The sequence below is a fragment of the Hordeum vulgare genome, chromosome 5H (assembly GCF_904849725.1).
Source record: "Hordeum vulgare subsp. vulgare chromosome 5H, MorexV3_pseudomolecules_assembly, whole genome shotgun sequence".
Lineage (NCBI taxonomy): Eukaryota > Viridiplantae > Streptophyta > Magnoliopsida > Poales > Poaceae > Hordeum > Hordeum vulgare.
In genome coordinates, this window is record NC_058522.1 from 406294696 (window position 1) to 406317036 (window position 22341).

At 44.8% G+C, this 22341-nt stretch overlaps 1 protein-coding gene across 1 annotated transcript; it reads right to left on the reverse strand.

Annotated features, from left to right (window-relative positions):
* Positions 1-2049: 2049 nt before the first annotated feature.
* LOC123396781 lies at positions 2050-3841 on the reverse strand. Its single transcript, XM_045091608.1, has 2 exons — positions 3521-3841; positions 2050-3414 (listed from the first exon to the last, which is right to left on the reverse strand). The coding sequence occupies exons 1-2, from the start codon at positions 3839-3841 to the stop codon at positions 2275-2277; spliced, it is 1461 nt and encodes a 486-aa protein (XP_044947543.1). The 3' UTR covers positions 2050-2274.
* Between the last annotated feature and the right edge of the window lie 18500 nt (positions 3842-22341).

The window sequence follows — 22341 nt, forward strand, 5'->3', positions numbered from 1 at the left end:
ACACCATTGCCAATGATGCAAGGTGTGGATGCGTGGAAGAACTCATGTACCTCGGGGTTATGAGGGAGTTGGAGATGTGCCCAAGGTCGAGAGGGGTCAGTGGCTTGGAGCCAAACCACCTCGTGTGGAGGGAGATGCTGGTGCGGTGTAGATCGCAAACTCCGAGTCCGTCGAGCTCGAGGGGGCGGCACACCCACGCCCACCTGATCAGACAGGAGCCCACACGCGCATCCTTGTGCCCATGCCAGAGGAAGCCACGTAGAATTCTGTTCGCCTTCTTGAGGATGGGGGGCCAAAGAGCCATGGTGAGAAGTATGTGCACTAGCATGGCGGACAAGACCTGACGGACCAGGGCGAGGGACTCTCCACGGTTGAGAAGGAAGGCCTTCCAAGAGGCGAGCTTTGCGCGCGAGCTTCTCAATGAGCGGCATCAGATGAGACGTTGGCACCTTGCGAATGGAGAGTGGAAGGCCAAGGTACTCGATCGGGAATGCCGTGACAAGGCATGCAAGCATCGTGCCAATGGTGCTGGAGATGCTGTCGGGGCATTGGATCGGTGCAGCGAGGCATTTAATAAGGCATGTCGGGCTGGGAATGGCATGCACGGGGCGGGGGGGGGGGCAAAATTGATAAATTTGACCTAGGAGCCAAAACATTTCACAAACTGAACTATGTTTGAAAAAAATTCACTCAGCTGACCCTTTTGTGTGGCGCCCGTCAGTCAGGCGTCACACTACACCGTGTGACACCTTTGTCTTAGGCGTCACACAACGTAGCGTCGGGCGTCACACAGTGTAGTGTGACGCCTAAGACAAAGACGTCACATAAAAGGGTCAGCTGGGTGATTTTTTTCCAAACATAGTTTAGTTTATGAATTAGTTTGGTTTTTAGGTCAAATTAATCAATTTTGCGGGGGGGGGGGGGGGGGGGTGGTGAGGCCCATTTTTGTTGGGAGGAGAGTGTTTGCGCTTGGGGATCTCTCATGTTCGAACAAATTCAATCTGTTCGCCTCATTCGCTCATGGAACGGCTCTAGAGAGGCGGTACAGGAAGCGACTGTCTTTCTTTCCTCAACACCGCCCGCAATGTTTGAGTCCTTGTCCGTCCCCGGTCGCCACTTCAGCGGCGGGAGCGGGCGGGGACCCTGGCAGTGTATGTCGGGTAGAGGTATATGATTGTTTTTAGAGGTGCTTCATCAATAATGGTGACACCGCCGTGCCGAAATAATTTGCTTATGCTCTTTCTGCATCTTCGTGGCGCTCTAATGGGTGGCGCCGGGGAGCAGGTAGCTCGGTCTTCTTCCCGGTCTTCAAATACAGTAAAATTTTGTGTCTCATGGTCTACGCTCAACACTTTCTCGGGTGGCGTTTTGTGTATGTTGTTGAGGTTTGGTTTGGTGCCTCGGAGTGGGGTGCAAGGATGGCAGAATGCAGCGACGATCCCCTTCTTTGATCCTATAGAGTTAATGTCACTAGGATCTAGCGGACATGGGAAAGAACCCCGGTTGACGTGTCACAAAGTCTCGGTCTCGCCGCGTGTGACATCCATTTCATCGGGTAAAAAACATCCTTGTATGCAACAACGGTGCTCCTCTAGATCTTGATATCAAAGCAGTTTTTTTACGTTGCCTCAGCGATGGAGGAGGATGATGGTGGGCGACGTTTAGACGCGGCACAAGATTGTGCCGTAGTAAAATTCTAGTTTACTATTTGCGAAGTTTTTAATACTCCCTCCGTCCCAAAATAAGTGTATTAAGCTTAGAACAATTTTATAATAGAGTTAGTATAAAGTTGAGACAGTTATTTTGTAACAGATGGAGTATAATATTACAAGACATCTATGTATGTCTCCTTTAATAACCACATGGGTAGTCCTAATACGTTTGTCTAATGAAATACTCCTTCCGTTTTAAAATAAGTGTCTTAAGTTATTATAACTTTATATTATAGCTAATATAAAGTTAAAACAGTTATTTTAAGATGGATGGAGTAAAATTTATGTGATTACTTCAAAAAGAAAAGCAAATTCGTATATGCGGTTGTACGGTGTCTTCTAGAATCCTTCGTTCGATTTGCGAGGTGCTTCGAGAGACTACAGTACTTGCAATTACATAATTTATAGCGTGCGAGATCCTCTACAGTACCTTGCGATGTTATAGTGCGGACGACACGTGGGGCCGGGTCCCACATGACACCGACTGTATTGTAGTAATTGCAGAGGATCCTAACCGTGCGGTCAGTCCTAAAAAAAACTGTAATAATAAGTCAAACAGCGCTCACTGTGGCAGCAACTCCCTCTCGTCCTCCGCTTCGTCCTCGGTGTCGGACCCCTCGTCGCCCGGACGGGCTCCATTTCCATCTCTCGCCGTCTCAGCCCGCGCCAGGTCTCTGTCTCTGGGATAGGTGCAGTACAGAAACGAGTAGACGAGGCAGCACAGCGCCATGGGGATGGCGATCGCGGTGTACAGGGCCCTGGCGAGGGAGGTCGCGTTGTGCCGGTCCGTCTCGACGGAGGCCGCGTGCTCCGCGCCGCTCGCAGCAGAGCGTACCAGCTTGTAGCCGTAGAGGCGCTCGGCGAGCATGCCGACCACCGGGGGAGCGAACGAGGCGAGCACGGCCTCGAACGTCCGGTCCAGCGCGTACACGCTCGTCCTCGACCGCGGCGGCACGATCTCGGCCAGTATCGGGCTGTTGGTGGCCGAGGTGTTCCAGGAGGCCATGAACCCCATGACGAACAGCGCGGCGCCGTGGTGCGCGAAAGTTGCGGGCTTGTTCGGGAGTGCGAGCAGGAGGACGCCGGCGAGGGGGATTGCCGAGCCGGCGCTGATCTGCGAGAGGATGATGCGGCCCGAGTTCCTGAGCCTCCTGGCGAGGACGTCCCCCATCTTGCCGCCGAAGAGCCCGCCCAGCGACGTGGCGACCTTGAACAGGGTCATCAGCGCCGCCGTCTCGCCGTGGGAGAAACCGACTAGCTCGAGCCACATGGCCGTGAAGGACAGCGCGGACCAGGGGAACGAGCCCGTGAGTCCCTGCGCGACGATCACCTGGAACGACGGGATCCGTAGCACGGCCTTCGCCTCCCTCGCGAAGTCCTGCAGCTCTTGCCGCACGGGCTTGGGTGGCCGGACTAGGGGCTTGCCGGCGGCCGCGAACGCGCGGATAGACAAGCCGACCGCCGCCCCCACAGCGGCGAGCAGGAGGAAGGCGAGCCGCCAACCCGGAACACCAAAGAAGGAGGTGGGCGCCATGAGTAGGCCAAGGGTGGTGCCGCCCACGGTGCCGGCCTTGCTGGCCACCATGAGCCACCCGAAGGCCATGCCCCTGTTCGTGCCGTCGACGGAGTCCGCGACGAAGGCGAAAATCGCCGGGATCTGCAGCGCCAGCCCGACGCCGTTCAACGCCGCCGTCACGGCCATCTGCAATATCGCACCATTCAATTTCAAGGGATCAGAGCTCTGGAACAGGGCACACGGCGGGACGGCCGCGAGTGAGCATGAACGGAAACGTGCAAGGGTCACCAGCCTGCGCAAAGGTGGTGGAGAGGCCTATGAGCAATGTGGCGGCGGCCCACAGGAATGCGCCGAGGGCGATGACGGTGAGGCGGTCGTGCCGGGCGGCCAGGTAGGCGGCGAGCGGGTAGCACGCGGCCTGCACGACGGAGCGGGAGAGCGCGATGGAGCCGAGCGCGGTGGGCGAGGCCTGCAGCGCGGCGCCGATCTCCCTGTAGACGGCCGGGAGCAGCGCCGCATCCGCGCGCTCCATGGCCAGCGCGGCGTACGCGAGGAGCAGCGTCGCCGCCGCCGTCCGCCTGCGGCCCCGCTGCCTCTTGCTCTGCTCCGGCATCGCGCGCGTGTGTTGTCGCCACTCGAAACTCTCCGGTGCGTGCGTGCTCTCTATGCCTCGACACGGTTAACAATGTGTGTGCATCACATGCATATGCGGGTATTCCGATGAGGTATAAACAATCCAGCAGACAAGTAGGGGAACTAGTCGTTCAAGAGCAGCAAAGGTTTTGCAGCATGGGATGCGGACGGATCTTTTGAGTCTAGCCTACATATTTTATACTCCACCAAATGTACTCGTTCCTAAATATAATCATTTTTAAATATTTTAATATAAACTATATGAAATAAAATAAATGAATCTAACTTAAAATACATCTACATATATTTATATGTAGTAATATGTATTGAAGTCTTTAAAATGACATGTACACTAATAAACAATAGGCGAGTGCTATAAATCATGAAATTTTAAGCTGACTTGTACTCCCTCCATTTCTAAATATAAGTCTTTTTTTAAATGTTTATTAAAAAATTACATACAGATGTATATAGACATGTTTTAGAATGTAGATTTATTCATTTTGTTTCGTATGTAGTTTCCTAATTTAATCTTTAAAAAGACTTATATTTAAGAACAGAGAAAGTACACTCTAAAACATACACCTTTATACAAATTTATAAACGACAGTAATGAAGAGGTAGTGAGTGGAACATTGATTAGATTAAATTGGATGGATCCAATTAATCAACTTAGATTAGTAGGATGATATGTTGTTGGGACGTCACACAAGCGTCAAATGATAGACACACTTGTATGTCGTTTGAATATCATATCTTTCTACTAATTTAATTTGGTTAATTGGATCCATCCAATTTGATTTAACCCATGGCTTTTCCCATTCAATGATATAACAACTCATCACTATCATAACTTATCATCATACTAGTACATGATAGGTACCACGACCTCGTGATCATAATGGTCATCATAGTCATATGCGAGCTCATCATCTAACATATCACAAGTTAACCAACACTAACTAATTTTTATCATCCTATTTAAATAAGTAATCATCATTCTAGCACATGATGACTACTAGCTAGGACATACTACTCTTTCTTAGGTAAAATAGCATAAAACATGTAAACTCCTCCATCTCCATTATGAAGAATAGAGACCAACCTATCTTAAACTTGTGGCCTGCGCAAATCTTTCTCGTCTCTGTCAAGTGGTTGCATGTGTGCATTCATTGCTTTGATCCATTCTTTCATTTTGAGGCTTCGCTTTCAAGAAATAGAGTATGCACAACGAAAACCCACCGGTAGAATCGGTTGTAAGCTAATAATATCCAAATGACCTTAAAAAAATATCAGGTCAGGCACAACCTCTGGCCGGAGTTTCTCTTGAATAACATAATAATAACATAGTTAGCAATCTAGTTTTGCATAAGAAGAATGATGCAAAAGTTGGACTAGTGACATAATAGTAAAAATCTTACCATGTTATCCGCACGGATGTTAACATGGTTCAACTTGTGCACTAGTGGCACATATTCAATGTAAATTTTTTCCATTCGATAATTGGCCTTAAAATTCTCAACATCATTAATAAATGAAATCAGATGAGTTTTCTTTAGCCAAGTTAGCTCAGAATCATAACTGTAGTAGGTCTGGTCTACTATCTTCCGTGTATTTCTTGGAGAAAAGAAATAAGTTGATAATTTAAAATAAACAAGTTTCCTAGGGATGAGTAGCAACTAATTTTCTCAATAAATAATATAAATTACTTAACAAATTTGTTGATAAACTCTCGTCTAGGTAGAACTAGAATCATGTCCACATGCACCCAAATTTTGATATTATTTTCACGATCATCTTCACGGCCATACATCGAAGATTATTTCCATGCCCTCTTGAAAACCCGTTGGGCTTGCATAATGCTCCACTATTGAAACAACAAAAAATTGAGTGATCTACTGCATTTTGTAGCTTAACATCAAAAATGAAATGTTCGGTCCTTAGGTGAGCTCTCTTCGAGTCTCCAAACTCTCCCTATCTTTGAAATGGAACTTCTTCAAGACATGCAGTCTTGCATAGCAGGGAATGCACTAGTCGAATTGTAAAAAATAAAATTAGAGGTTAAAGCAGAAAAGCACATGTCACACTTAATTGCAAAAAAATACATGTCGTTCTTACATTCCGTAATAATTTTGAAGTCCTCCTTTAGCATGATGATGAAGCTGTTGGTGAACGTCGCATGGGAAACAAAATTTTTCCTACGCGCACGAAGACCTATCATGGTGATGTCCATCTACGAGAGGGGATGAGTGATCTACGTACCCTTGTAGACCGTACAGCAGAAGCTTTAGTGAACGCGGTAGATGTAGTGGAACGTCCTCACGTCCCTCGATCTGCCCCGCGAACAATCCCGCGATCAGTCCCACGATCTACTACCGAACGGACGGCACCTCCGCGTTCAGCACACGTACAGCTCGACGATGATCTCGGCCTTCTTGATCCAGCAAGAGAGACGGAGAGGTAGAAGAGTTCTCCGGCAGCGTGACGGTGCTCCGGAGGTTGGTGATGATCTCGTCTCAGCAGGGCTCCGCCCGAGCTCCGCAGAAACGCGATCTAGAGGAAAAACCGTGGAGGTATGTGGTCGGGCTGCCGTGGAAAAGTCGTCTCAAATCAGCCCTAAAACCTCCGTATATATAGGTGGGAGGGAGGGGACCTTGCCTTGGGGCTCAAGGAGCCCCAAGGGGGTCGGCCGAGCCAAGGGGGGAAGGCTCCCCCCCCAAACCGAGTTGGACTTGGTTTGGTGGGTGGGAGTCCTTCCTTCCCTTCCCACCTCCTCCTTTTTTTTCTTTCTCTTTGATTTTCTTTCCTAGGCGCATAGGGACCTTTTGGGCTGTCCCACCAGCCCACTAAGGGCTGGTGTGCCACCCTCAAGGCCTATGGGCTTCCCCGGGGTGGGTTGCCCCCCCAGGTGAACTCCCGGAACCCATTCGTCATTCCCGGTACATTCCCGGTAACTCCGAAAACCTTCCGGTAATCAAATGAGGTCATCCTATATATCAATCTTCGTTTCCGGACCATTCCGGAAACCCTCATGACGTCCGTGATCTCATCCGGGACTCCGAACAACATTCAGTAACCAACCATATAACTCAAATACGCATAAAACAACGTCGAACCTTAAGTGTGCACACCCTGCGGGTTCGAGAACTATGTAGACATGACCCGAGAGACTCCTCGGTCAATATCCAACAACGGGACCTGGATGCCCATATTGGATCCTACATATTCTACGAAGATCTTATCGTTTGAACCTCAGTGCCAAGGATTCATATAATCCCGTATGTCATTCCCTTTGTCCTTCGGTATGTTACTTGCCCGAGATTCGATCATCAGTATCCGTATACCTATTTCAATCTCGTTTACCGGCAAGTCTCTTTACTCGTTTCGTAATACAAGATCCCGCAACTTACACTAAGTCACATTGCTTGCAAGGCTTGTGTGTGATGTTGTATTACCGAGTGGGCCCCGAGATACCTCTCCGTCACACGGAGTGACAAATCCCAGTCTTGATCCATACTAACTCAACTAACACCTTCGGAGATACCTGTAGAGCATCTTTATAGTCACCCAGTTACGTTGCGACGTTTGATACACACAAAGCATTCCTCCGGTGTCAGTGAGTTATATGATCTCATGGTCATAGGAACAAATACTTGACACGCAGAAAACAGTAGCAACAAAATGACACGATCAACATGCTACGTCTAATAGTTTGGGTCTAGTCCATCACGTGATTCTCCTAATGACGTGATCCAGTTATCAAGCAACAACACCTTGTTCATAATCATAAGACACTAACTATCTTTGATTAACTGGCTAGCCAACTAGAGGCTTGCTAGGGACGGTGTTTTGTCTATGTATCCACACATGTAAATGAGTCTTCATTCAATATAATTATTGCATGGATAATAAACGATTATCTTGATACAGGAATTATAATAATAACTATATTTATTATTGCCTCTAGGGCATAATTCCAACAGAAGCACCTACCGTTGTCTAAGTGAGGAAAACGGCCGCACATACCCACGTCGTTAGTGCAGTAATCACACTCAGGGATCCTATCGTCGCTAGACATTTCCTGCATTCATGATTCAAAGATTATGAATCAACGACAAGTATACCAGGAACTCAACACACACACCAATATTCAGCACGGGTTGACTTTTGGTCTGTCGAGGTTTCCTTGAAAAACTCTCATATCTCATGGTGTACATGGTGAGCACTCCCTCACACTGGTATGGTGGTGTATGTGGTGGACATTCCCTTACACTAATATTATGGCCGTCGGTGATGGTGGCTCTTCTCTTTCTCCCCGTGCATTACCAAAAGGTCTATCACGAGGAGAAGGAGGAAGAGCGACCCCCATGACAATAGTCGATGTTCTTCCTCTTTATAGTAATTTCAACCGTCGGTGATGGTCATTCCTCCCTTCATCCCCGCGTGCATTACCAAAATGTCTAGCACACGGGGAAGAAGGAGGAAGCGACTCTCACGCCAATAGATGGGATTCTTCCTCTTTGATATTTCAACCATCGATGTGTTGGAATTATGCCCTAGAGGCAATAATAAATGTATAGTTATTATTATAATTCCTGTATCAAGATAATAGTTTATTATCCATGCTATAATTGTATTGAATGAAGACTCATTTACATGTGTGGATACATAGACAAAACACCGTCCCTAGCATGCCTCTAGTTGGATAGCCAGTTGATCAATGATAGTCAGTGTCTTCTGATTATGAACAAGGTGTTGTTGTTTGATAACTGGATCACGTCATTGGGAGAATCACGTGATGGACTAGACCCAAACTAATAGATGTAGCATGTTGATCATGTCATTTTGTTGCTACTGTTTTCTGCGTGTCAAGTATTTATTCCTATGACCATGAGATCATATAACTCACTGACACCGGAGGAATGCTTTGTGTGTATCAAACGTCGCAACGTAACTGGGTGACTATAAAGATGCTCTACAGGTATCTCCGAAGGTGTTAGTTGAGTTAGTATGGATCAAGACTGGGATTTGTCACTCCGTGTGACGGAGAGGTATCTCGGGGCCCACTCGGTAATGCAACATCACACACAAGCCTTGCAAGCAATGTAACTTAGTGTAAGTTGCGGGATCTTGTATTACGGAACAAGTAAAGAGACTTGCCGGTAAACGAGATTGAAATAGGTATGCGGATACTGACGATCGAATCTCGGGCAAGTAACATACCGAAGGACAAAGGGAATGACATACGGGATTATACGAATCCTTGGCACTGAGGTTCAAACGATAAGATCTTCGTAGGATATGTAGGATCCAATATGGGCATCCAGGTCCCGTTATTGGATATTGACCGAGGAGTCTCTCGGGTCATGTCTACATAGTTCTCGAACCCGCAGGGTCTGCACACTTAAGGTTCGACGTTGTTTTATGCGTATTTGAGTTATATGGTTGGTTACCGAATGTTGTTCGGAGTCCCGGATGAGATCACGGACGTCACGAGGGTTTCCGGAATGGTCCGGAAACGAAGATTAATATATAGGATGACCTCATTTGATTACCAGAAGGTTTTCGGAGTTACTGGGAATGTACCGGGAATGACGAATGGGTTCCGGGAGTTCACCGGGGGGGGGGGCAACCCACCCCGGGGAAGCCCATAGGCTATGAGGGTGGCGCACCAGCCCTTAGTGGGCTGGTAGGACAGCCCAAGAGGGGCCTATGCGCCAAGGATAAGAAATCAAAGGAAAAGAAAAAAAAAGAGGGAGGAGGTGGGAAGGGAGGGGGACTCCCTCCCACCAAACCTAGTCCAACTCGGTTTGGGGGGGGGGGGAGAGTCCTCCCCCTTGGCTCGGCCGACCCCTTGAGGGTCCTTGGACCCCAAGGCAAGGCCCCCCTCCCTCCCACCTATATATACGGAGGTTTTAGGGCAGATTTGAGACGACTTTCTCACGGCTGCCCGACCACATACCTCCACGGTTTTTCCTCTAGATCGCGTTTCTGCGGAGCTCGGGCGGAGCCCTGCTGAGACAAGGTCATCACCAACCTCCGGAGCGCCGTCACGCTGCCGGAGAACTCTTCTACCTCTCCGTCTCTCTTGCTGGATCAAGAAGGCCGAGATCATCGTCGAGCTGTACGTGTGCTGAACGCGGAGGTGCCGTCCGTTCGGTACTAGATCGTGGGACTGATCGCGGGATTGTTCGCGGGGCGGATCGAGGGACGTGAGGACGTTCCACTACATCAACCACGTTCTCTAACGCTTCTGCTGTACGGTCTACGAGGGTACGTAGATTACTCATCCCCTCTCGTAGATGGACATCACCATGATAGGTCTTCGTGCGCGTAGGAAAATTTTTGTTTCCCATGCGACGTTCTCCAACACGATGATGGTCGCTTCCCCTAATTCTCTCGCGTATTATACCAAGGTATATATCGTGAGCAGAAGAAGAGGAAGCAACCACCACGACAACAGTCGGGATTCCTCTTCAAGAACAAACTGAAAGTCACACAAGGGGCTCCGGCAGACTGAAAGTCAACCCTAATAAGCATCAGTCAATAAACATTACATATATGGAGTAATGACACAAAAGATGACCTATGTTTTGCCAGAATTTCGTTTAGTTCTTGTTCCGGCAAATCATAGGCACTCGATATTTCCTACTTTCTAGAACAAGTCATGCCAAAATTTCGGCATCACCTTTGCTAAAAATAGGACATATCGAGCGCGTGAAATTTTCTGGAGTGCCAATCCATCAACATTCTTACAAAACATAGGCCACTCGGAGGTGTTCCCTGCAAATCACACACATGTCGAAATAGACAACGAATAAATGTCCAAATATCATTGATTGTTAGGTCTCAACATACTTTTTAATGAATTTTTTATTTGTGGAGGAGGTGGACTTTTAGCTCACCAACTCGACTATAGAGGAAGCTCCCACGACGATCACTCCACGAAGACGCGACACTAGAAGGCCTGCATATTCCACCAAGTGAAATATTTAGATTATCAAATCTCATACTAAAAATTTATATACCTATTTTTTTGCTAAAAATTCCATTACTAAATTTTATAGCTAAAACTTGCTCATAAAGCATTCCAATACATTTCTATATTGAAAAATTTATATACCTAAAAATTTCTATTATAATTTTTTTACTAAAAAATTCTATTACAATTTTTTTCTTCTAAACCTAAGTTTGTTTACTAACAATTTCTATTACCAAATTTGATACCTAAAAATTTCTGATATAACATTCCAATACATTTATATTCCTAAAAAATATATTATTTTTATTTTACTAAAAAATTCTATGCCTAAGTAGGTTAGAGAGGTGGAAGGAGGGAGGACAAAGGAGGGGAGGAGAGAGAAGGAGTAGATCGTGGTAGGAGGGCAGTGGGAGGAGGGAGGAGGGGAGGAGAAAGGAGGAGGAGGGAGGAGGGAGGAGAGAGGAGGATAATGAAGGAGGGAGGTGGGAGGAGGGCAGACACAGGAGGAGGGATGAGGGCGGCGGGCAGCGAGAGGAGGAGGGTGGAACGAAGATACCAGGGCGCAGGAGGAAGACGTGGGGACAACGCGAGGTCGGTTGCAGCAGCGAGGGCAAGTGTACGTGCGAAGTAGAGTGAGAGTGAGGGAAATGGATAGCCGGGGGAAGAATAGTGCGGGACAGGATACCGACGCTATTGCTAAGACATTTACGTGTTGCAGTGAGCAGCGGCCATGCGCTGCTGCTAGCGTGGCCCACCTGCTGGCCCTTGTATATGCACTAGCAGTGTTTGTTTGCCAGCCACTCACTACTACCACTATTTTAGTAGCAACGCTATGTTTTATACCTTTCTGTTACTACGGTTAGCCCCGGGGTGTACCGTGGGTCCCACTTATCAATATAGGTTGTTATAGGTGCGAGCGCTACCGATAAAAATTAACTATAGTGCATATTTTGTCCCAATACTACTGAAAGGATCGATACAGTCGACTAGAGGGGGGTGAATAGTAGACTACAAATTTTACTCTTGTTTGTCAATTTTAGGAATAAGCGGATAAATAGGGTTCACTTGATATGCAACTAGGTGAACATAACTTATATGACAAACACTAGTAGTACTAAATATGCTAGGCAACATGATTACTAACAAGCTAACAATCATACAAAGCAAAGTAAAGTGCGGGAAAGGATTAACCACAAGTGAGATGAGGACGGGGATTTTATCCCAGAGTTCACTCTTCCTTGGGGAAGAGCTACTCTACGATTAGAGAGGTGCCGAGCCAATGTTTGCGGAATGCAACCGAGGGCTCACTGTATCTCTTTCGAGTCACCCCCAACGGATGAGCCTCGAATCACTCGGGATTAGTCTTTAAGGCGACCACCACACCTTTACAAACTTCTCTGGAGTACACCACAAGCAAGGAAGCTTCCGGAGGAACCTCTAACCGCCTAGGATCCCAAGTTCCAAGAGTAAAAATTTAATGGTGAATAAATGTTGTGTGGAACATGGATTTGGTTTGGTCAAAGTGTAGATCGAGTCTTGCTCTCCTAATCCCCAAAGTATCAACAAGTTTGGGTGGAGGGATTGTGAGTATTGAGCAAAATGGAGTGTAGAAATGGTGGAGCTCAACAATACATTTGCGTTAGGTTTGGAGGAGGTAAAATGGATCCTTCTATAGTGTTCTTAGCTGGGTGGGGATTTCTGACCGTTGGACCCGTGCTCACAGGCTAAGTTAGGCCCATGAGCATTTGGTACTAGGAGACTAAAATCCCAACCATGCACACAGGGTCAAAAGAACCCCTGCACACGGGGTACTCAGAGAGTTTCGAGGTACCCCGTGTGCATAGGGGGTCGAAAGACCGCGTGTGCACGGGCTACTCAGAGAGTTTCAGGATACCCCGTGCGCATGGGGGTCAAAAGACCCCATGCACATGGGGTGTCCAAAAAGTCTCTCTAAACCTGCTGAGTATCTGGGAAAGACACTTAAAGGATAAGTGGATGGTGGAAGAGAAAGGAAGGTTGTTTTATATATCTTGTAGGTATTTCCGCACAACACAAATCCCTACGACTCAAATCTATTAAAAACGAAAACCTTCAAGTCACCGGAAAGACCACAATTTATGATCTTTTTGAATTGGGGGGGGGGGGTCACACATCTCCATCGAGAACTTCATGGAACTAATCACTTGAGATAAACTTTAGCAACTAATATTAGTTCCTATAACCATATTGCCATCACACCAGAAAACAACTAAGTGTCATATGCACTTTCAATCTCCCCTTTTTGGTGCATTGCTGACAACATGGTTAGGACATGGCAGAAAATATATCAATTTTAAAGCCATGAAACAAGACAACAGTTGATCATCGAATCTCCCCCTATATGTGTGCATGGATAAAATAATTGCTTGAGTATGCACCAATCACACACATAAGAGACCCCCTAGATCAATGGGGTCAAGAGCATGTGATCAAAACAAAATAAATTACATGGAGCCTAGATCACATGCACAGAGTGTGGTGAGAAGGAGTGGTGAGACGAAACAGGTAGAATTATGATCATACACCAAGAGATAAACAATGTAAAGGCATAGATGATCCATACGACTTAGTCTCACACATAGATACATACGGTAGCTCACAAGCCCACATTAAAATGCAAATAAGAGTATTGCAAACCAAATAAATGCCACAAAGAACACGAGGCCTTGAGAACTTAGAAACTCAAACTCCTAAACCACTTGTCCCCATTTGTCATCAAGACAACAAAAAAGGGAAGCGCGATGCAAATAAAACACTAGACAAGAGGAGGTGCGCTCGAAGCATCATCATCATCATCAAAGTGTCACCCTACCATCAAGAAGGAACAAGCCATCGCCACATTGTCGTTATCCTCACACCCTAGGCCAACCTCCTCTCCAGCAACAACACGCTCAATCTTCTTCTGACGTCTCTCACACCCCCCTGTTGGTCTGCTTGACGTGATGGCACCCAGTGGACTGACACATCTTAAACATGCCGAGCAAAGTCTTCAACAAGGACCTCTTCTCTTCGTGAGTGAAACTAGCCTCTAAACTCTTCTTGCTAGGACCATGTGGAATCCGGGCAGTGGAGGAACATCCCAGAGTGAAGGTATCCTTCCCATCAGCCCTAGAGTTGCGCCCTTTCTTAGGAGCCACTAGTAGAAATAAGGGCTTTCGTCCCAACTCGAAAAACACATTAGTCCCGGTTCCTTTACGAACCGGGACTAATGTTAGTATTAGTCCCGGTTCGAGCGGCAAAGGCGCCGGTCGGGCATTAGTCCCGGTTCAAATGGGACCTTTAGTCCCGGTTCGTGTCTCGAACCGGGACTAAAGGGTTTGGAGGATTTAGTCCCGGTTCGTGTCTTGGACCTTTAGTCCCGGTTCGTGTCTCGAACCGGGACTAAAGGGTTTGGAGGATTTAGTCCCGGTTGGTGTCTTGAACCGGGACTAAAGGGTAGACCATTAGTCCCGGTTCGTGACACGAACCGGGACTAAAGGTGTTTAGATTTATTTTTTCTGTTTTCAAATTCTTGTTTGTAGTTTCTGTTTTAAATTGCTTATATGTTTTAGGATATTTGATGTTTTTGATTGATTCTTTTTGCATTAGATTCAAAATTTTGTCTAGTTTCTGTTTGTGCCATTAGTTTTCAAATTTGAATGGTTTAAATTTGAATTTGTTTAAATTTGCTTCAAACCCAATTTTGAATAACTTGAGTTTACAAATAGTTCTTAATTTAATTCTTTTTGCTCCCACTCATGTGTTAGATTGTTGTCACACTAAGATTTTTTTGGTTATTTTTAGAATAATTTAAATTAGTATTTTAATTAAAGAAATATTGTTTTGCTTATATAGTTGTTTTAGTCATTTAATTGTTGTTTTTTGTTATTTTTAGTTAGTTCTTTCTGTAGATTTTAACATGTTGTAGTATGGTGCATATTTGATGCACAAAAAATCTACAGTTCAATTAATTTTAAAAAAATGCCTTTGTAGCAGATGGGTTTTCGTCTGAAACCTTGATACTTTGAGTTTTGTAGAAAATAAACAAAAATGATAAAATCTTCAAAAAATAAAAAAAAATGATAAAATCTTTAAAAAATAAAATCCTTTGAGATGTTGTTAGGTTTTAGTGTCTAGTCGGTATAGAAATTTTGAGATATGAATTTTGACCGTTTTTGCAAAAAAGGAAAAAAAATAAACGGCCATAACTTTTGCATACGACGTTAAAAAAAAAAATATATCAAAAAAAACTAGAAAAAATTGGTACTCGATTTCACCCGGGCTTGCCCGGTGAAGTTTTCTCACATGCTCAAAATTCCAAATGGAAAAAAAGTTATTTCAAAAAGAAGTTTTTTCCAAAAAAAAAAGAAAAATAATTTTATTTAAAAATATTAGGTTGTTTTCATTGAAATTCACTATTGTTGTTACTTATTAAGTTTATTTTAATAATTGTTTGTAATTCAAAAAATTAAATCATGTGACATGACATCAAGACCTAAGTTGTTTAGGATTGATAGCTTACTATTGTTAGGAAAACAACAAGTGCACACTTGGCAACTAGGGGCGATAGAACCAGAAAGTTAAGTGTGCTCGGGCTGAAGCAGTGAAAGGATGGGTGATCGGCCGGGAAGTTAGACGATTTGAAATGAGTGATCCACGCTAGAGCAGTGAGGATGGGTGATTAGAGATTAAATTGTCAAATAATTCAAAGATTAGAAAATTGGAATAAAACATAAAAAATATTCAAAAATAAAATTTGAAAAAAAAAAATCTACCTTTTCGGGTAAAAAAACAGACGGATCCTTTAGTCCCGGTTCGTAAGTAGAATCGGGACTAAAGGTACTCCCTCGGACGCGGCCACGTGGAGCACCTTTGGTCCCGGCTTGAAACAGGGCCGGGACTAAAGGTTAGGCCTTTAGTCCCGCCCTTTTAGTCCCGGTTGGTGAACCGGGACTAAAGCCCCTTACGGGCCGGGACTAAAGGCCCTATCCCCACTAGTGAGCCTTATGTGCAGTAGGAGCTTCAGGGGACCAAAGAATACTGCGCTTGGGAATAGAGGTCTTGTATTGAGAGATATACCGTGCATGGCACAATGACTCAATTAGGGCATGGATGAATGGATCCAAGATTTGACATTCTGTGCACACTAACAGAGCTCATAGAACATTAAATCCAGGAGAACCACCTTCTTCCTGGCATGTAGATACACAAAGACATCAAACACGGAGCTCCTCACATTATGCGAGTCACCTGCCCTGGTATTGAGGGTGTACCTAAGAATGTGGCGCACCGTATCACATGCTGGAAGCAAATCCTTGATCGATACCGTACAAAGGACTTCTTTTCCTTATATGCAAAAGCAATATCCTTGTGGTGCTGCCCAGCATCACGAACCCGACCAAAAACATCACGTTCCTCCTCAAAGAACGGATGTGGAATACTTTCAAAAAACTTGGCCATAGCAGCAAAAAACTGGCGAGTCCTAGACATCCAGGTGAGAGTATTAGCAGTGCCATTATGGAAGAAAATAGTTTCAAAGAATTGTGTGACAAGCTCTTCATTGAAAGCATGGTTGAAACTCACAAAAGGAATGAGACTCAACCTTCCAAGAGCAGCATAGGCCCCTGGATAGATACAATCATTGTCGCGTAGGGCCTCCACGTGAACTTGCATGTGTGGGGCAAACTTCTTGCCTTTGGTCATGAGAAGTTCAGAGTACACCTTGTGTTGAAACTCATTCTTGAACCTAGGATCCACTCCTGGACTGGTTATAGCAACATAGGGATATGCGTGCGTGGCTTCCGAAATCTCTCGCTTGTGCCAACAACAAAGAGGAACATTCCGAAGGTCACAACCACCTGCAATAGGCTGATCACCTGGGCTTGAGCCACCCTCCTCTTCATCACCATCATCTGCAATCTCAGTACCTCTCTCTGCCTCTTCTTTTGCGACATAGTGCTCATCCTTCATAGAACTATACTCCTCCTTAGAGTTATTAGAAGCCTCTATTACTGGCTTCTTAGATGCAACACAACGAACACAACCTTGAGAGCCCCGACCAATTCCTTCTGAAGGTTGTCGACGAGCGATAGTAAACCGAGCAGATCCTATCTTTGATCGTTTGCGAGAGCGGCAACCATGTTCTCAACGGAATCTGAGAAATAAACACAAACACCAAACACCAAAATAAACACAATAGGATGAGTGCAAGTTCTAGAAGATATGTCGATGAAAGGACTCAAGAAGACAGACTGACTACTCCGTGCAGACCCCGTACGTGCGCATGAGGGAAGTTACGTGGACACAGGCCCCCATGCGCACGGTACACACACGTGCACACAGGACGTCCCATGCACACAGTCCATGACCGCAGGCACGGGGTTCTGTCTAGTGTCAGCTTCCTCCCAACTGGAGTTGAGGGTGATGATGAGGTAGATGGCTATGGGCCAGCAATTCATACTACATCCTTACAAACCAACATCTATGGAGAGGATATGGAAAACCACCAAACCCTAGGACAATAGGGGACCTTAACCAAGGAAAAAGATCAGGAAAACAAAATAAGAGCGGCCATTATCGCAGGAGGAGATAATCCTTGATGGATTCCATGGAGTGGAAATCCCTCCCGGCACAAGGAGGCAACGGAGAAGCTTGGGGCAATGGTGGCGGCCTTAGGGCGCCATGGGGTACGGAGGGGGCGAATGGGTGGGAATGAACGCTACCCCATGCCCAAACCCTTAGAGGAGGAAACTGTCGGCCCCGTGCGCACGGGCTAAAGGAACCACGTGCGCCCAGGGTATTCAAAGGATCTTCATACTAATGGAACTGCTCGTCGAGGCTCAATATAAATTCTTACCCGAAAGCAGCAATCCCCCCATCTCACGTGTGAACACGCCGCAAGATAAATCCTATCGTACTAGAAGGAAATATGAGAAGCACTTGCACAAGATGAAAGAATTCAAAGAAACACACGTGGTCTGATAGGAAAGCTAACTAAACACAATAAGAGCAAGCAACTTGAGTGTGAGGGCGGTGGTCATAGCCACCATGTCTGAGTTTATTTGGTATAGCACCACAAAGATATGGTCCTTGGGCCCAAGACCAATGATCATCTTTAAAGCACAAGTGCCATCTAAGAATGGCAAATGTGAAAGATTTTGTTTAATTTATGCACTAGTAGGATAAGATAGCTCATGGGTCGAGCTAGCCCCCTTACATAGGTGCCTACATCTAAAAGAAGATACTAGTTGATTATGTGAGTGCATGCTGAAGCTCATGCCTTAACTTTTTGAATCTTGCTTAATCAAGTGGCTTGGTGAAAATATCACCAAGTTGAATCTCACTATTAACATTAAATAGCTCAATGGCCTTTCTAGGCATATTATCTCGAATAAAAATGATGACGGATATTAATATGTTTGGTCCAATTGTGTTTTACGGGATTGTTCGCAATCTTGATTGCGCTTTCATTGTCACGCAAAAAGATGCGCTTTGTTACATTTGACACCATAAACCATCAAAGTTTGCCTCATCCATAATATTTGAGCACAAAAACTGCCGACGGCAATGTACTCGGCTTCGGCGGTCGATAGAGACACATAATTTTGCTTCTTCAAGGACTAACTTACCAAGGACATCCCAAGGAACTCACAAGAACCGTATGTGGATTTGCAATCTACCTTGTCTCCGACCCAATCCTAATCGGAATATCCAATCAACTTGAATGATCATCCTTTGGGATACCAAAGGCCCAAGTTTGGAGTATGAACCAAATATCAAAGTCTTCTTTTCATTACGATATAATGGCTCTCCTTGGGAGAGGATTTAAATCTTGCACACATGCACACACTCAAGATAATATCCGGTTCAGATGCATAAAGGTAAAGCAAAGAAACGATCATGGAGCAGTATAGCTTTTGATCCATGGCTTTTCCATTAGGATCAAGATTAAGTTGACCATTTGTTGGCATGGGTGTCTTCTTGGGCTTGACATCTATCATTTTGAATTTCTTGAGCATGTCTTGGATGCACAAGGATTGGTTGATAAAGGTTCCTCCTCTCAATTGCTTCAGTTGAAATTCGAGTAAGAACTTCAACTCTTCCATCATGATCATCGCAAATTCCTTAGTCATAAGATTCTCAAACTCAACATTAATAACATGGTTAGTGGAACCAAAGATAATATCATCAACATAATTTTGGCACATTAACAATTATTCGTTTGCCCTCTTCGTGAAGTGAGTGGAGTTTATTAACCCGATCCAAAAACCCTTCTCGCCTAGGAACGCCGTAAGGTGATCATACCAAGCACGAGGTGCTTGCTTCGGACCATAGAATGCCTTACGAAGTTCATATACATGAGAGGGGTGATCGGGATCTTTGGAACCACGAGGTTCTATGACATACACTAAGTACTTAAGAGGACCATTAATGCACTCTTCACATCCATTTGATACGACTTGAAATTATGATGAGAGGTATATGCAAGAAAAATACGAATGGACTCAAGACGAGCAACAGGGGCAAAGGTTTCACCAAAGTCTAAAACTTCAACTTGATTGAAACCTTGTGCCACTAACCTTGCCTTATTCCTTGTGACTTGTCCATGCTCATCTTGCTTGTTCTTAAAGATCCACTTGGTCCCAATGACATTACGATGTTCGTGTGACCTCTTCATTAGAGTCCATACTTTGTTGTGGGTGAAATTGTTGAGTTCTTCATGCATGGAATTTACCCAATCCGGGTCGTCAATAGCATCTTCCACTTTAAGTGGTTCAATACAAGAGACAAACGAGTGATGCTAACAAAAGTTTGCAACATGTCTATGAGTAGTTACCCCCTTTTTATGCTTCCATAAATGTTTTTGGTGAGATGCTGAAGATGCTTTAACTTGGCGGCCACTTTTTTCTTTTTAGTGAAAGCTCTTCCTCATTTGGCGTTGCACTTGTTGAAGACACTTGACTTTTTAGTGAAACTTCTTGAACAGATGGTTGTGGAATGGTAGAAGACAGTTGAGGTTGGGGTTGATCTTGATCTTGATCTTTATCAAATTCTTGGACCTCAATGTTTGGTTTAGCACCACTTGGTAAATCTTGTCCTTGATCTTGCTCGGGAACATGAGGAACTTGATCTTTTTCTTGGATAGGTTATTGATATCCCTAAGAATATTGCACTACTAGTGGATGTGATGACTTACCTTGTGGGGATTCCATAAGAGGGGATCTTACTCCTTCTTCCACTTTGACTTGGGGTATTTTATTGTGGAATAATTTGGCCTATCCCCATGGTCCTTATAGCTTTTTGAAGATCCTCATCACCTACAACACTAGGAACAATTTTCTCCACACGAGAGCCGCTATCTTCATCAAACTCCACATTTACCATCTCCTCAATGCATCCGGTGGATTTATTGAGAACATGGTAAGCATGGGAATTCAAAGCATATCCAACAAATATGCCCTCATAAGTTTTAGACTCAAATTTAGCTAAATGGGTTTTCTTGTTGAGAATGTAACACTTACAACCTTATACCGGAAAGTATTTGACGTTGGGTTTTCCCCTAATGAGGAGTTCATATGGGTCTTGTTTTTGAGCTTGCACGGATAAATCCATTTTGATGCATGACATGCGATGTTTACGGCTTTGGTCCAAAGCTTGTATGAAGACTTATACTCATCAAGCATGGTTCTAGCCATTTCAATAAGAGTTCGGTTCTTCCTTTCCGCAACATCATTTTGATGAGGACTATAAGCTACGGCATATTGGTGCTTGATCCCCTCATCACTCGAGTACTCACCCATAGTATAATTTTTGAACTTGGTGCCATTGCCACTACGAATGGCCTTGATCTCACAATTATGTTGATGTTGAGCTTCTTTGGCAAAGTTGATGAATGTTCCTTGTGTCCCATCTTTTGTATCAAGGAAGAATACCCATGTATATCTTGTATAATCATAAAAAATTATAAGACAATACCTCCTTCCTCCCAAACTATCATAAGATGGAGGTCCAAAGAGATCCATGTGAAGGAGCTCTAAGGGCCTTGACATTGAAAGGATAGTCTTCACTTTATGGGATTTTTCACGTAGCTTTCCCGCAATGCAAGCACTACAAGGACAATATTTGGAAACACAATGATTAGTCCAAGGATTTGATCCCCCTTTAAGAGGGCTCGCAATTTTCTCATACCCACATGGGCTAGCCGTTGGTGCCATAGCCACCCCACGTCAGCCTTGGCCATTAAGCATGTTGCAAGATGTGTTTTCCGTTTTGAGAAATCAACCACGTAAAGGTTGTATTAAATATGCCAATACAGACCATGCCGCGATTTCTGCTTTTAAAGATGGTCACATGAAATTCACCGAAATGAGAATCATAACCGACACGTGCGGATGGAATCATTGAGAGTAAATTGAAGTGAAGGGATTGAACATGCAGACATTTGAGAGTGATGAATCACTAGAGATCACCACTTTGCCCAATCCCAATACCTTGCCCTTGATATTTTCATGAGAATAAATGGTTGAGGAGGCATTGATGAAATCAATGAACTCCACAAGCATTTCTCTATCTCCATACATATGATTGGTGCATCCACTATCGATCACCCATTGTGTTCAACCAAATATATAGTCCTACATGAATCAAACTTTGAGTTTAAGTCCTCATTTTGCAAGGGGTCCTCGAGATTTAGCAACAAGGGTCTTAGGAACCTAGATATTCCATGCATAATCATCATAATTACTACCAACAAATTTTGCAAAAGTGTAACCATATGTTCCTCTCATAAGGACACATGATGGGTTGTTCTTGCCTGCAAACTCTTTAGGAATGGCCTTGTACCTATTGACCTTGCCATTTCCATCTTCCCCTTTTTCCTTCTCCTTCTCCTTGTGCCCTTCTTGCACGAAAACTACCTTTTATTAAGGAGAGGGAGCGGAACCGATCTTCTTCTTTTTGTTCTTCTTCTTGGCCTTCTTTGCTGTGAGAGGGCGATCAAACCAAATTCGCTCTTGCTCAACACTCTCCCTTTGGTTGCTCAAGAGGTCATTGAGTTTTTTCTCTGCTTGAATGCATGACACGAGGCCTTTCTCTATTTGGGCTTTCAACTTATTGTTATGTTTTTGAAGAGAGGTGCAATCATGAAGAAAGTTAGCCATACAATATTCATCATTTAAATCAATGTGAGAGGCAGTAGTAAGAGCCTTCATGGTAGTAGCTTTAAGTTGAGCATGGGACAAGGCAATGAGGTCACCTTTGACAACGTTGGAACTTTTCACAAGGATCTCATGCTACTCACTAAGTCGAGAGTGATCAACTAAAAGCTTCTCATATTTAAGAGCAATGGCATCTTTGTTCTCAAGGGAAACTTGTAAGGTATCATTGGTTTTAACAAAGTCAATGTCATGTGAAGACATGGCTTCCTTGAGAGAGGCTCTCATGGCATTCCCTTCATGTAGTTCGTGCTCCAGGAGTTTGAC

Excerpts from the sequence above, each read along its gene's own strand:
- LOC123396781 (XM_045091608.1), bottom strand. The coding sequence starts at position 3,841 with ATGCCGGAGCAGAGCAAGAGGCAGCGGGGCCGCAGGCGGACGGCGGCG. Across the intron at positions 3,415-3,520 it reads TCTCCACCACCTTTGCGCAG|ATGGCCGTGACGGCGGCGTT; the intron begins GCTGGTGACCCT and ends GCGATATTGCAG.